This window comes from Pseudopipra pipra, chromosome 13 (genome assembly GCF_036250125.1).
Source record: "Pseudopipra pipra isolate bDixPip1 chromosome 13, bDixPip1.hap1, whole genome shotgun sequence".
NCBI classification, from domain to species: Eukaryota; Metazoa; Chordata; class Aves; order Passeriformes; family Pipridae; genus Pseudopipra; species Pseudopipra pipra.
Window position 1 is genome coordinate 19,814,238 of NC_087561.1, and position 13,845 is coordinate 19,828,082.

General features: G+C 54.5%; 1 protein-coding gene across 2 annotated transcripts in view; it reads left to right on the forward strand.

The window, feature by feature from the left end:
• LOC135421653 (Krueppel-like factor 5) overlaps positions 1-13,575 on the forward strand; it is a 32,102-nt gene extending 18,527 nt beyond the window's left edge. For both annotated transcript variants that reach the window (XM_064670267.1, XM_064670268.1), the window contains 3 exons: positions 658-1,561; positions 4,593-4,652; positions 9,583-13,575. In XM_064670267.1, coding sequence (XP_064526337.1) covers positions 658-1,561; positions 4,593-4,652; positions 9,583-9,761 — 1,143 coding nt within the window. In that variant the 3' untranslated portion in view covers positions 9,762-13,575. The remainder of the gene's footprint in view (positions 1-657; positions 1,562-4,592; positions 4,653-9,582) is intronic.
• The last annotated feature ends 270 nt before the right edge of the window (positions 13,576-13,845 follow it).

Consider the following 13,845-nt stretch of genomic DNA (forward strand, 5'->3'; position numbering starts at 1 on the left):
GTGAAGTGAGGGCTGAGTCACTCTGCCAAGGTGAGGCAGTAAGAGTGTGCCTGGAGGTTTCCATCTTAGGCTCAGAGTGCACTGAACAACAACACTTAGATTTCTAGGCCCAAATTATTCTCAATTAATTAAAGATACTGTCCTAGAATTTCTCAGGTAATTAAAGACACTGCCCCAGAATAAAACCCATCTCAGGCTGCTGAGTTTGAAGGAGACCAGAGCCAGCATGTCCAAGGTGCACTGCAAATCCAACATGCCCAAGGTGTGAGAGCATGGCTGGAGCAGAGCTTCTGCTTTCCTCCCATTCCTAGTGTCAGTCTCTCCTTTGTGTGCCCAAGGCTTTGTGCCCAAAGCTTGTCTCCCCCTTATCAGGCTGTATTCCTCCCCTACCTGCATCCTCTGTGTTACCAGTGGAGATATGGAGGAGGGAAGTGGGGCAGAGGACAGTGATTCACTGCTGGGGCGTCTGGCTGAGTCAGACTGAGCTAAATCAGCTCAGCCTGTGGCTCCTGGGCCATTCCTGACGCTCTCCCCCTTTCCTGCTGGCTCAAATCCCTGTTGGGCATTGCCCCCACAACCAGGGGGGACCTCTCTTCCCAGGTTCCTCTTCCCAAGTTCCTCTTCCCAAGTTCTCCTGTCCGTGTTTTTTTGCCCCAGGCACGCTCTGAGATGGACAAGTACCTTTCCAGCGAGGTGCCCCCCATCCCGATGCTGCCGGACAAGAAGTACCGTCGGGAGAGCGCCTCGGTGGTGGACGAGTTCTTCTCCACGGAGAAGCCCAGCTCCACCCCCTACAGCGTCAACATCAACGTCATCCTGCCGGACACGACCCACCTGCGCACGGGGCTCTACCGGCCCCCCAAACCCATGGCACCCTTCCCACAGATCAAAACCGAGCCCGGCACCGGCTTCGCCCAGCCCTGCTCGTCGGCGCCCGGCCCCACGCAGACCCTGCCCGACTTCACCAGCGTGTTCAGCATGCCCCAGTCGGTGGCGGTCAACAACATCTTCATCAAGCAGGAGATGCCCTCGGAGGTCCCCTTGTCTGCCCCCCCCCAGCCCTCCCAGCTCTACCAGCTGCCCCTGGGTGGTGGCAGTGCCGACGTCCCCGCCCTGACGTCCTCGGGCAGCACCACCACGGCCGTCAGCTGCCTCGGCGGGGTCACCATGGCCACGGGCAGCACCATGGCCAGCGTGGGCCACAGGCCCGTCCCGCCGGCGGGGCCGCTGAAGCAGTACCCACACGTGTCCCAGGGACAGGGCAGCTTCAACATCTCCGGGCAGTTCTACCCTGCCCCGGGGGTCACCCTGCCCCCCTCGCCCCCCAACTCGCAGCCGGGCAGCCCAGAGAACCAGCCCGAGCTCATCAACACCATCTCCCCCCCGCCGTCCTACGAGGCCACTTTTGGACTGAAACTGGTCCAGTCATCCCAGGTGCCCCCGGTCCCCAATGGCGTCGGGACCCTCTCCCAGGGGCACATTGTCATGCAGCCCCCCAAGTACAACCGGCGCAACAACCCTGAGCTGGAGAAGAGGAGGATCCACCACTGTGACTACCCAGGTGTGTGCAGGGCTTGGCTTCGGGGGTGTCTCTTGGCACCCTGAGGATGGCTGGGGGCTGCCTTGGGCCTCTTTTTTAATCTCAGATCCTCTTATCTGCGTGATGGAGGGAGCTGTGGAGTCCAGCGGAGAGCCCTGGGGAAGTGGGAGGGAATAGAAGAGGTTGATCCCACCTGCACTATCTGGTGCCTGTTGTCTCCCTTTCCCTCTCCCCTTCATGCTCTGGCAAAAGCAAGCCTGGCTCTGAGGGGCAGAGAGGTCCTGCAAAGCATAGGGATGCTCCTGGAAAGCTGCTCCTCAGCTGCCTGTTTTGCTCTGGTCTTGAATAACCCCACGTGGAATCACCTCTGCAGGTGAAAGCACACTGCCTTTCTCACTGACTCTTCCTTTCCTGCTCTCTCATATAGGGTGGAAAACCAGGAAGTAATTTCCACAAGCAGCCTTGATGGTCTCTCTCTGTAGCCCCAATTCTTCCAAACAGGCAATGAAGTTGAGGGTCTTCATGTCATGTCCTTCCATGGCTTCGTGTCCTGCATCACGGTGGTGTGGAAGGGCATTTCAGTGGAATCATAGACTGGTTTGGATTGGAAGGACCTTAAAGATCTCTCAGTTCCACCCCTGCCATGGGCAGGGACACTTTCACTATCCCAGGTTGCTCCAACCTGGCCTTGGACACTTCCAGGGATGGGGCAGCCACGGCTTTTCTGGGCAACCTGTGCCAGGGCCTCCCCACCCTCATTGTATGAAACTTGTCCAGCCCAGAGCTGAAGCTGTTCCCTGTGCCTTCCCACTCCATGAGGTGTCCATCTAACGATGGACGTCTGTGGTGCCTTGGCAGGTGGAGACCTTGCCGAGTTCCCTGGACCCACAGCTGCAAACTCACATTCACTCATTCCTTCCTTCATTCCCCACCCCTGGAAGTATTCAAGGCCAGGCTGGAGCAACCAGGTGTCCCTGCCTATGGCAGGGGGTGGAAGGTCCCTCCTGCCACAGACAATTCTGGGATTCTGTGACACACAGGAGGGAAGCAAATCCCAAGTGAGAGATCCCAGCTGAGAGCAGAGTGAGGGCTTGAAAATCCCCACTCCCAGGGCAGGGACACACACCTCCCACTTCCTGGGCTGATCTCCAGCTGCTGACCAGTAGTGGATTAGCAAACAGTTTTCCCAAGGGGGTGTTTGAACTGAGGAGAGTCATTTCCTACCTGCCTCCTGGGAGATTTATGTGCTCTTTCTGTGGTGTAGGAGTGTCTGGAGCAAGGCAGCTCAGAGGCTTTGCCTGGTCCAGGTCCTGTCTCCAGGATCTTACCCCTTCCCACCCTCTGGCAACCTGCAGAGCAGGGATTTTCTGAGCCAGCAGCTGCCCCCATGTTCTTGGGGTTGACAGCATGTGCTGCTTTTTACCTTCCATCTGAAGGGTGTAAGTGGAGCACTGCTCTGGGACAGACTCCTTGCTCTTGTCTCGCTGCTCTGAGGAAGAGTCTGATCCTGTAAGATGAAGTACCAAGGCAAAACTCACCTGTTTTCAGCAGGATTTTGGTCTGTGGTGCAAAAAAAACCCCTCAGCAACCTGTGTTGAACAAACACTGGGTGTCTGAGGGGTGTGTACATGCAGAGACAGAGCTGGGCTCACTCTGAGGTTCAGCTGGAGGTGAGACCAGTCAGGACTTCTGGCAGGGGCAGCAGCTCTCACTGCCATGGGCTGTGTGAGGCAGGGAAGGGACACAGGGAGAATTCACACCTGGAACTGCGGGAATGGGGGAGATGTATTTGCAAAGCCCCATCCAGCACCTTCTAGGCCCTAAAGGGGCTCCAAGAGACTTGGAGAGGGATTTGGACAAAGGCCTGGAGGGACACGACAGGGGGAATGGCTTCAAACTGCCAGAGTTAGATGGGATGCTGGGGAGGAATTCTGGGCTGGGAGGGTGGGGAGGCCCTGGCACAGGTTGCCCAGAGAAGCTGTGGCTGCTCCATCCCTGGAAATGTCCAAGGCCAGGTTGGAACAATCTGGGCTGGTGGAAGGTGTCCCTGCCCATGGCAGGGGATGGGACTGGATGGGCTTTAAGGTCCCTTCCAATCCAAACCAGTCTGTGATTCCATGATTTCTCTTCCAAGTGTGAGGCTTCAGAGCACCAGCAGCAGAACTGAAGTGGGTCACCAACCCTTGTGCCCCCCAGCCAGGAGGGATAAGGTCTCCCACCACCTGAGCAGGACGGGACCAAGGGCTGATGTGGGGCAAGAGGCTTCTTTAGGCTGGGTGGAAACGCTGGAATGGAAAATGGGGCCATTATGCAGGTCATAAAAATTCAAATTCATATTTTAGTCTGCTTGTCAAAACACAAAGCAGCAGGGCCAGGAAGGCAGCAGGAGGGGCTCTCCTGGGCTCTCTCTGACTGAAAAGAGGAGCTGAGGACTCGTTTTGACACACCTGCTGTTGAAACTTCTGCCCAGATCACAGTGTTTCGGTCAGACCCTTTCTTTGATTAAACCTGTTCTTGCTGAGCTTCTGGAAGCACTTCCCACTGGCTTTATTCTGGATCCTGGAAGGCAAGTAGTGGCTCCACACTGTACCTGATGTCTCCTGCTGCCTGGGACATTTTTACCACGTCTACTGGGGCTGGGACTGTTACAAAATACACCTTCCCTCCAGCCTTGCAAAGTGATATCAGTTATGTCTGGAATCCAGAGAGACAAACGGCAGCACAAAGCCAGCAGCTAATGGGGGTGAATTGAGTGTTTTTATCCTGCCTGGAAGATCTGGTGGAGGAAGGGGAGGTTTGAATGTTTGTGCCTGATTCTTCCCCCCCTAATTCCCAGCACAATGGCCAGGGGTGTCAGGATTGTGTCCAAAGATGATGTAAAGGCCTGTCTGTCTGGGAGAACAAATGCTCTTTAGTTCCTGCTGAACCCAAGTAATACAGCCAGGCTTATTTGCATTACCCAGCTCTGTCCCTCACCTCAAATATCAGAGACTGTTTGAGCAAGGGCCCCTTTCTCATGAGGAAATTGTGGGGTTTTTTCCTGTTCTTGCAGGTTGCTCCAAAGTTTATACCAAGAGCTCCCACCTGAAGGCACATCAGAGGACTCACACAGGTAAGAGCAGCACAGCACCAGGAAATGCTGCCTGTGCTCCTTCCCTGTCCTGTTAATGGTGCTGAGAATGTCACTGAGCTGTTTCATCTGGTCAGGATAAGGAGCACAGGCAGGTCTGCTGCTGTTAATGCTGAGAAAACTCCAGGGGTTGTGCTGGTTTATAGTGGATTGCCTTGCTTGCCTTCTGCTGGGATGGTCTGGAATTTAGGAGAACTCTGGGAGGCTCTCGAGTCAATGGTTTGGAAGAGATGCCTCCTAAACCCCCCAAAAAGAGGGCAAGGTTAGATGGGATGTTGGGAAGAGGGTGGGGAGACCCTGGTACAGGTTTCCCTGAGAAGCTGTGGCTGCCCCATCCCTGGAAGTGTCCAAGGGCAGGTTGGACAGGGCTTGGAGCAGCTTGGACTAGTGGAAGGTGTCCCTGCCCATGGCAGGGGGTGGGACTGGATGAACTTTAAGGTCCCTTCCAACCTAACCCAGTCTGGGATTCTGGGATCCTCTGTCACTCTGAGCTCTTCCTTTGAGATCTCCCAGATCCTCCCCAGATCTGATCCTGCTTCTCCCACAGAAGGATTGTGTGAAGGCCTGTGTTGCCTGCACAGGACCTCTGAGGAGACAAGGGCTGTCTCTTTTTTGTCAGCACCCCTGTGACTCCCCAGGAAGGGAGGGGACCCCTCGTGCCTCCCTGTTTACACTGACCACTCGTGTCCCCTCAGCAGCTGCCAGTGGTGCATCGCTCCCAACCCACCTCCAGAAGGGCTCCAAATCCATGCACAGAAGGGCTGTGCCCTCCTTCCCAGGGCAGGGGTGCCCTCGCTGGTGCAAACAGAGTGCCCAGCCCAGAGCAGCTCCCACCACAGCCAGCTCCCCTCGGTGCCACTTGTGCATTCAAGCCCAGGTCCCCTCATTAAGGCATTTATTATACCTGAAACTTTATCAGATCCCCTGGTAGTCCAGGAACCATCAGTGCCCTCATAAATCTCTTTTATAGAAGGGCTGATCTTTACTGAAAGCAATTAAGCTGGCCCAGAGTTCACTTTTCTTTTTTTATGAACAACGACCAAACCCCATCCCGTGGCTGGGAATCGCTTCCTGCTCTTGGCTCCCTTCCCTTCTCCCCTTATCAGCCCCTTGAACACTCCAGCAAAGAATTTTTCTTTGTGTGTGTGAGGTACAATATTTTTTTGGCAGGATCTGGGTAGGAGTGGGCTGGAGACCAGCACAGAAAGGAACAGGAAGGATGTTGTCCCTGCTCCCAAAGCTGGGTGGTGACAGGCCTTTGTCACAGGGCTCTGCTTTAAAATGAAAACTCTCTTTCCCCCTTCACTTCAGAGCTCCATGACCCACCTGAGTCAGGCAGTATAAAGAGGTGTCCAGGAAAACCTGGGTGGCTTTTAAATCCAATCAAATGTGGTGGTTTTTCCAGGTTTCCCAGTAACTGGGTTGGAAAGCCTCGTGTGTTTGCCTCCTTCCACTTCACTTACTCGAAGAGGGAAGGGCATAGAGGTGAGGGAGGGTGTGACCTGAGTAGTTAAGAGAACTTTTGGTGGTGTGGAGCGAGTAAAAAGAAGGGAATCCAATCCAGGGCCAGACACAGGCAGGCTCGGGGTTTCTGCATCCAATATTTTAAGCCTCATGTTTTGCTTTTGAGGCTCTCACCTCACTGGAGCTGCAATGGCAGGACCCATCCCAGCTCCTGCCCGATGCCACCTCAGCTCCATCCCCTGAAGGGTTAATCATGTCCTTTCTCCCCATTCCCTGCCTGGGCTGAGAAGTACCTGATCTCTGAGATCTTTCCTTGTGGTTTTGCTGTGGGCTGGGCTGTGTCCCTCTCCTGGAGACACCATTCATTTCCTGGGAGCCATTGTGAGATTAAATATCTAACCCGTGGCTGCTCCCCCGCCTCCCCCGGGGCCGGGAATGCCCGTTCGGGCCCTTTGTTTGAGCCTGCCCTGCCGTGCTGTCCTGGGAGATGGAGCCAGCTCCTGGGACAATGGTTTCCATCCTGGAGATCAACCTGGTATTGTTTACAACCGAAGGGCCTCGTGGCTGACCCAGCCAGGTGACCTGCTGGGGACAATGTCTGGGCTGCACTGGGTGGGCGAATCCCGCCTTTGTCTTGGCACGCTGAGGCACCCCCAGATCCCATAAAACACCCGGCCAACTGCTGGAAAACCCTCTGCAGAACCTGTATTTCCCTGAGCCATAAAAAACACACCTCCCTCCTCCCCGTGGTGCAGCCTCCAGGGGTTTTTTGAGGAGCAGGATGTGGTCCTGGCGACCTGTCTCCTCCAGGTTTCACCGCTGCGGGCAAGGCCCTGGAGATCTTGCTGTGGCCCAGTGTTTTCACTTTCCTGCCCAAACGTGGCTTCCCCTCCCCTGGAAGTTCTCAAGGCCAGCTTGGAATGAGCCTGGAGCAATGTGGCCTAGTGGAAGGTGCCCCTGCCCCTTTATTACCCCTGGAAGTGCTCAAGGCCAGCTTGGAATGAGCCTGGTCTAGTGGAAGGTGCCCCTGACCCTTCTTCACCCCTGGAAGTGTTCAAGACTGGCTTGGAAGGTGCCCGTGCCCCTTCCCCAGCCCTGGAAGTGCTCAAGACCGGTTTGGAATGAGCCTGGTCTAGTGGAAGGTGCCCCTGACCCTTCTTCACCCCTGGAAGTGTTCAGGGCCAGCTTGGAAGGAGCCTGGAGCACTGTAGTCTAGTGGAAGGTGCTCCTGCCCCTTGCCCAGCCCTGGAAGTGCCCAAAGCTGGTTCGGAAGGCGCCTGGTCTAGTGGAAGGTGCTCCTGCCCCTTGCCCAGCCCTGGAAGTGCCCAAAGCCGGTTCGGAAGGCGCCTCATCCAGCGGAAGGTGCCCCTGCCCGCGGGACACGAGACGAGCTTTGAGGTGCCTTCCGACCCGATCCACGGCACGATCCCCCGGCTGTGCCAGGCCCAGGGGCTGCGGGGAAGGCAGGGCCGCTGCGTGGGGAGCGTGTGAGAGCGGGGCACACATGCCTGTGCACGCCGGGCGCGGGCGTACGTGCGCTGGGCCGCGACGCCGCGCGCGGCAATTGGCCGCTGCGACGGTAAATATTTGAGGTCGGGAAAGTCAGCACATTCCCTGAACTCTGCCTGCTTGTTCAGGCTGTTAAGAGCGAGGGCTAATATTTGAGAGCGCCACACCCTTGCGTGGAGAGGGCTGCAGCCAGGGTTCAAGCTCCACAACCCGGGCACGCAGGCGGTTGGAAGCGGCCACTGGCTTTTCCAGCCCAGTTCCCAGCTGGCCCGGGAGTTGCGTGATTTAATGGGTTTCAGTTGGGGAAAATAGGTGTGTGAGGGAGGGAGGGAGGAGGGCAGAGGCATTACATCACCCCGAGGAAAACACAATGTGTTGTGTACAGAGCTGCTCCCCGGGTGAACTCCGAGGCAGGGAGACACTGAGGGGCTGGAGCGTGTCCAGGGAAGGGAATGGAGCACAAGGAGAACTTCTGAGGGAGCTGCGGGGGGGCTCAGCCTGGAGAAAATATTCTCCAACATCAAACTCCATTTATCTTGACCCACAAAGGGTTTTTTTCTAGCTTATTTTCTCCCTCCCCCTGCTGCTGAGCAGTGGAGCAGCTTGGTGGGCACCTGGTGGCCAGCCGAGGTCACCCCCCACACCTCATGTCACCTGTAAACGGGCGTTTGGGAGAGGAAGACGGAGTGTTCCCTGGGGGAAAAGGAAAAATTTTAATTCCTCACCCATTTTGGTGCCAGCAAACGTTGGCAGTGGATGGGACACTCTTCTGATCTCCGTTTTGGTGAGACAGGAGCCCTCAAGTTGCCAGAAGCAGCTGGGCAACATTCTCAGATCATGGAACCAAGGAGTGGTGTGGGTTAGGAGGGGTCTTTGGAGGTCAGCTAGGACTTTAGGGACACCTTCCACTAGGCCAGGTTGCTCCAAGGCCTGTCTTTGAACAATTCCAGGCATGGGACAGCCACCATCCCTGGGTGGTGGTCTCCAAAAAAGGTCAGTGCTGTAATTCCTGTCTTCCTTCTCATGCTCCCCACCACCTGTATGGGCAGCACAACCTTCCTTAGGAATTCCTGACTTTTCATTTGAAAAAAAAAATCCCAACAAACTCAAAAGTTTTTTTTTTAAGCCAGAAATGCTCCAAAATCCAACAGGAAAATCCCCCCCACCTGTATGAGCAGCGACACCTTCCTTAGGAATTCCTGACTTTTCATTTAAAAAAAACCCAAACCAACAACAAACTCCAAAGTTTGGGTTTTTTTTAAGCCAGAAATGCTCCAAAATCCAACAGGAAAATCCCTCCCGCCTGTATGAGCAGCAACACCTTTCTTAGGAACTCTTGACTTTTTATTGAAAAAAACCCAACAAACTCAGAAGTTGTTTTTTTTTTTTTTTTAAGCCAGAAACGTTCCAAAATCTGACAGGAAAATCCTCCCCACCTATATAAGCAGCATCACCTTCCTTAGGAATTCCTGACTTTTCATTTGAAAAAAAAAATCCCAACAAACTCAAAAGTTTATTTTTAAGCCAGAAATGGTCCAAAATCCAACAGGAAAATCCCCCACACCTGTATGAGCAGTGACACTTTCCTTAGGAACTCTTGACTTTTTATTTAAAAATCACAACAAACTCAAAAGTTGGTTTTTTTTTTAAGCCAGAAATGCTCCAAAATGCAACAGGAAGACGGGCAGCCCTAGAAAACAAGCCTAGAAAGCAAAGTGGGACATGAAAACAAGCCTGGAAAGCAAAGTGGGAGCGGGGTGAAGAGGGGCAAGCCGTGGCTGCTGCAGCTCCGCAGTCCACGATGCCCGCGGTGACTCCGGGCGAGCCCTGGCAGTGCCAGAGTGCCCTCGCTGGTTCTCCTGGGGAAGTTGGGCGTCTCCCAGGGGACGGGGTGGGTTTCTGGGAGGCTGTGCCCGTGACCTGTGGCTGTCCCCCGCAGGTGAGAAGCCCTACAAGTGCACCTGGGAGGGCTGTGACTGGCGCTTCGCCCGCTCCGACGAGCTCACCCGGCACTATCGGAAGCACACGGGGGCCAAGCCCTTCAAGTGCCTCGCCTGCGGCCGCTGCTTCTCCCGCTCCGACCACCTGGCCCTGCACATGAAGAGGCACCAGAACTAGGAGTTGCCTCCTTCCCACACTTCTCCAAGAGCAGCTGGAACTCTTTCCGCCTCCAAGGGGCCTCCCCTCGTGCTGTACATAGGAACAAACCCACGCTGTGATCAACTGGCAGGGCAGGGATGGCGGGTGAACCCCCTGCCAGGCCTGTCCCCCACTCTTTCTGGTTTTAAAAGAAATTAAAACCCAACTGGCTCGTTTACAATGAGTTCTAATTACAGACTGATCTCCTGACGAGGCTCCCGGTGCCACTGGGCTGACAGACCTTGGATTCCAAAGGGCTTTCTTCTGGCAAACCTGCTATTTATTTGTCACTCAGGAGCAACTGTCCTTCGTGCCTCAAGTTCTTTGGGATGGTTTTTTTACCCCTTCCAGGGTGGTGCCTTTGGTGAGGCCCAGGAGGGATGTGACGGGTCAGCAGCTTGGACCCTCTTGGACTGCCCCATGGCATGGCCATGGATGTGACACCTTCTCCCATGGTGTGACCATGGATGTGACACCTCGCCCCATGGTGTGACCATGGATGTGGCACCTTGTCCCATGAAGTGACCGTGGATGGGACACCTTGTCCCATGGTGTGACCCCTTGTCTCATGGTGTGACCATGGATGTGGCACCTTGTCCCATGAAGTGACCGTGGATGGGACACCTTGCCCCTTGGCATGGCCATGGATGTGACACTTTGCCCCATGGTGTGACACCTTGCCCCTTGGCATGGCCATGGATGTGACACTTTGCCCCATGGTGTGACACCTTGCCCCTTGGCATGGCCATGGATGTGACACTTTGCCCCATGGTGTGACCATGAAGGTGGCACCTCTGCCGTGTGAGAACAGGAGCACGTGCCCAGGGCTGTTTGGGTTGACAATCCCAGTCTCTGTGGGGGCATAAGAGGAGAAGACCTATGACATACTCACCTGACGTGCCTTCAAGCAAGGGACAGCACAAAAGCAGGTGACAGAAGCCCCACCTGTGTCCTGTTGAGCCCAGCTGTGGTTTCCTGGCAGCAGCTCAGCTCAGCACACACCTGCCCTGCTTGGCGAGGTTTTTCGGTTGTGTCCTTAGCATTTCTGCTTCCAAGATGAATTTTGACTTCAGGTGTCTCTGGGAGGACTGGCATGGGTTTGAAGCCACCCAAAAAGCCACTGATGAAGGTCTGGTTTCCCAGAAGACACCGGTGGTGCCTTTCTCCAGAAGACGCACACAAGGACTCTGTGGTCGCCGATCACACCAGGCCTGTGCTGTTGCCATTTCATCACCTTCAGATGAGGGGAAAAAAAATAGAAAAAAAGCATCTTTGAAACAAATTCCAATAAATCCTCCTGTTCAGATTGTAATCACATTTACCTACCTCACAAGTTCATGACCTCGGGCTCCGTGAGCACCTTCCCTCCTTGCTGTGGGGTGCCACGACACGTGGGGCACATCACCCGCTCTCCAAAGCCTACCAGGGGTTAAATTTGGGCAGGACAAGAGCCAGGCCCTGCCAGTTCCAACAGCAGCTGTGTGGGTCATAAATAAATCAAGAACAAATAATGGGCCTGGTGTGTCCAACTGAATATTGATTTTCCTCACACCCTCCTCCTCTTTTATTTCTCCTCGAACAAATTTAGGTGCCCCGTGGCCTGATGTGTGTCTGCAGCGTGGGATGAGAGGCCACACTGAACTGGGGCATCTTTGACTGGTGGGAATGTGGAGGCCACTCCTCTCTGCTGGTGTCAAACTGCACGGGAGCCACAGCCCATCCTTGGGGTCCTGCTCGTGCTTTTCCTTGGATAAATAAAGCTGAGGGGCACCTGTGGCAGAAGAGGAGGGCAGGGAGGATCTGGGGGGTCCGTGGTGTGGTGTAGGCTTTGGGGTGGGTGATGTGCCCACGGCTGATGGCCCAGCGCTGCCGGGAGCCCTTGGGGTGGCTCTTTGGCTCTCAGGCAGGGTGGGAATGTCAGGCCATGGAATTGCTGGAGGTGGCTTAGGTGGCTTTTCCAATGGTACATGGGAAGGGCTTTCCAGCCCTCAGCACCAGGGCTGGAGGGTCTGACATCAGCAACCTCTTGACATCGAGCTCAAGTGAAGGTCGGAGGGCCTGGCTCATACCCAGCTGACCACGTGGATGGACCTCCAAGTGCTTTTTCCAATCCCTTTTCCAACTCTTCCGTTGCTCGTTGTGGCAGCTCCATGAGGATTGGCTGGCTGTGGGGCCAAGGGGCTCGTTGGCCATGTCCCTTGTTGGCTGTGGGCTCTGGCTCCTCTCTGGGGCACAGGGCAGGACCTTGCCAATGCCACCCCCACGACCCGGGCTCCTTCTGGTGACCTGAGCTCACCTGGGAGGTTGGACCTGCGGTGCCACCCCCTCCCAGCTAAGGTAGAACCACAGGGGACAGTTTTACCTCTTGCCTTGTGGCTGGGAGGTGGATCTGGAGAGCCCCAGGGAAGGTCTCTGATGATGGAAAAGCCTCTTGGAGAGCAGTGGTGGAGCGGCCCGGACAAGCTCATCCCAAAGGAATTTCAGCACAGTGTGGAGATGCCTCAGCCAGTCCCCCGCCTGTGTCTCCAGGAGGCTCAGGGTGTCTCCAGGAAGCTCAGGCTGGCTTGATGAGGTTGGTGGGGACCCCCCATGGCCATGCTGGGACCTGCTGAGCTCCACTCCCTCCACTGGCACAGCTCAGCCCCTCCATGGATGAGCCCTGGCACGGGGAACCTGTGTCCCCACGTCCCCCAGGAGCTCCCATGGCTGCAATCCCAACCTCCACGCTCCAAGATGGCTTTTTGGTGCACCTTTTGTTGTTGAACCTCCTCAAAGCCTGAGCTAAAGCACAAGGCACGGGGTCCCCCTGCTGTCGAGGGGTCACTCCCATCCCTGGCCCTCTCAGAGGGGTCCCTTTGCCCCCCTCTGCTTTTTGGAGAAGGAAAGCTCTGCTGTGATTCTGAGGGGGGCCCAAAACCAGTTGGCTAAAAACCACTCCAAAGCCAGACCAACCAACAGGCAGCTTGAAATTTTAAATAATTTTCCTGATAATCTCTTTTTTTTTATTTTCACTAAAGAAAAAAAATGCACCTCCTTGTCCTCTCTCTGTGTATATATATATAAATATATATATTTTTTTTAAATTTGATGGGGGGGCAGAGGAAGAAGTGTCTTAACAGCCCAGCCCAGCCCAGCCCCACTGCTCTGTATGCAAAGTGCTGCCATGCAAATGCTTGGCTATGCAAAGGCAACACTTGGTGTGTTTTCTTTTTTAAAAAAAGAGGAAAACCACAGCAAGCCTTGGCTTTTATTTCTCTATTTTTATATGTACAGAAGTGGACAGCTCTAGGTTTGCCTTTCATGGCATTTTATGGCATTTCATGGCATTTTATGGCATTTCATGGCATTTTATGGCATTTCATGGCATTTTCGTGGCTGTTTCTGGGGAGAAGGACGGGGAGACAGGGAGCGATGCTGATGGAACCTTGTGGTGATCCCAGCCTCCAGCCCCAATCCCAGGGGACACTGGGGTGACAGGGACTTGGGAAAAGCTTTCCAAGGAGCTGATGGAAGGCCAGGAGGTGGGGCCTGGTCTCTGTATGATAACAGGGAGAAAATCGCTGTAAATAGGCAAAAAAAGTGCGGTGTGGCTTCGTGGGGCTGTGGATTCAGGGTGATCCTTTCCTGTGCAAGATGAACACAATGTGAAAGAAATTGGGGCCCTGGAGAACTTGGGTGGAAGATTTATTTCGCTGGTGATGCTGTGTTTGTTACAGAACTCCTTCTCCCCTGCCAAACTCCCCTGTGACTATTAATCCATCTCATATTTTGTAATAAAATTTTATCACGTGGAGACGTTGTCTGCCTTCTGTTCCCTCCTGTTAAAAATGCCTTTTTTTTTTTTTTTTTTTTTGCCTTTACCCTCTGCTTTTACAGGCTTAAGAAAATGGGGAAAAAAGGGTTTTTTTTAATTGGGAAAGTGGGTCTCTGGGCAAGGAAGGATCTGTGCATGGCGAGAGCCTGCAGCCCTGTCCCAGGCTGATGTTGCAATATTATAAACGATATTTATTTTTAATGCTCTTCACCTTCACTAAGTGCTCCCACTTTTTTGTTGTGTGAGGGG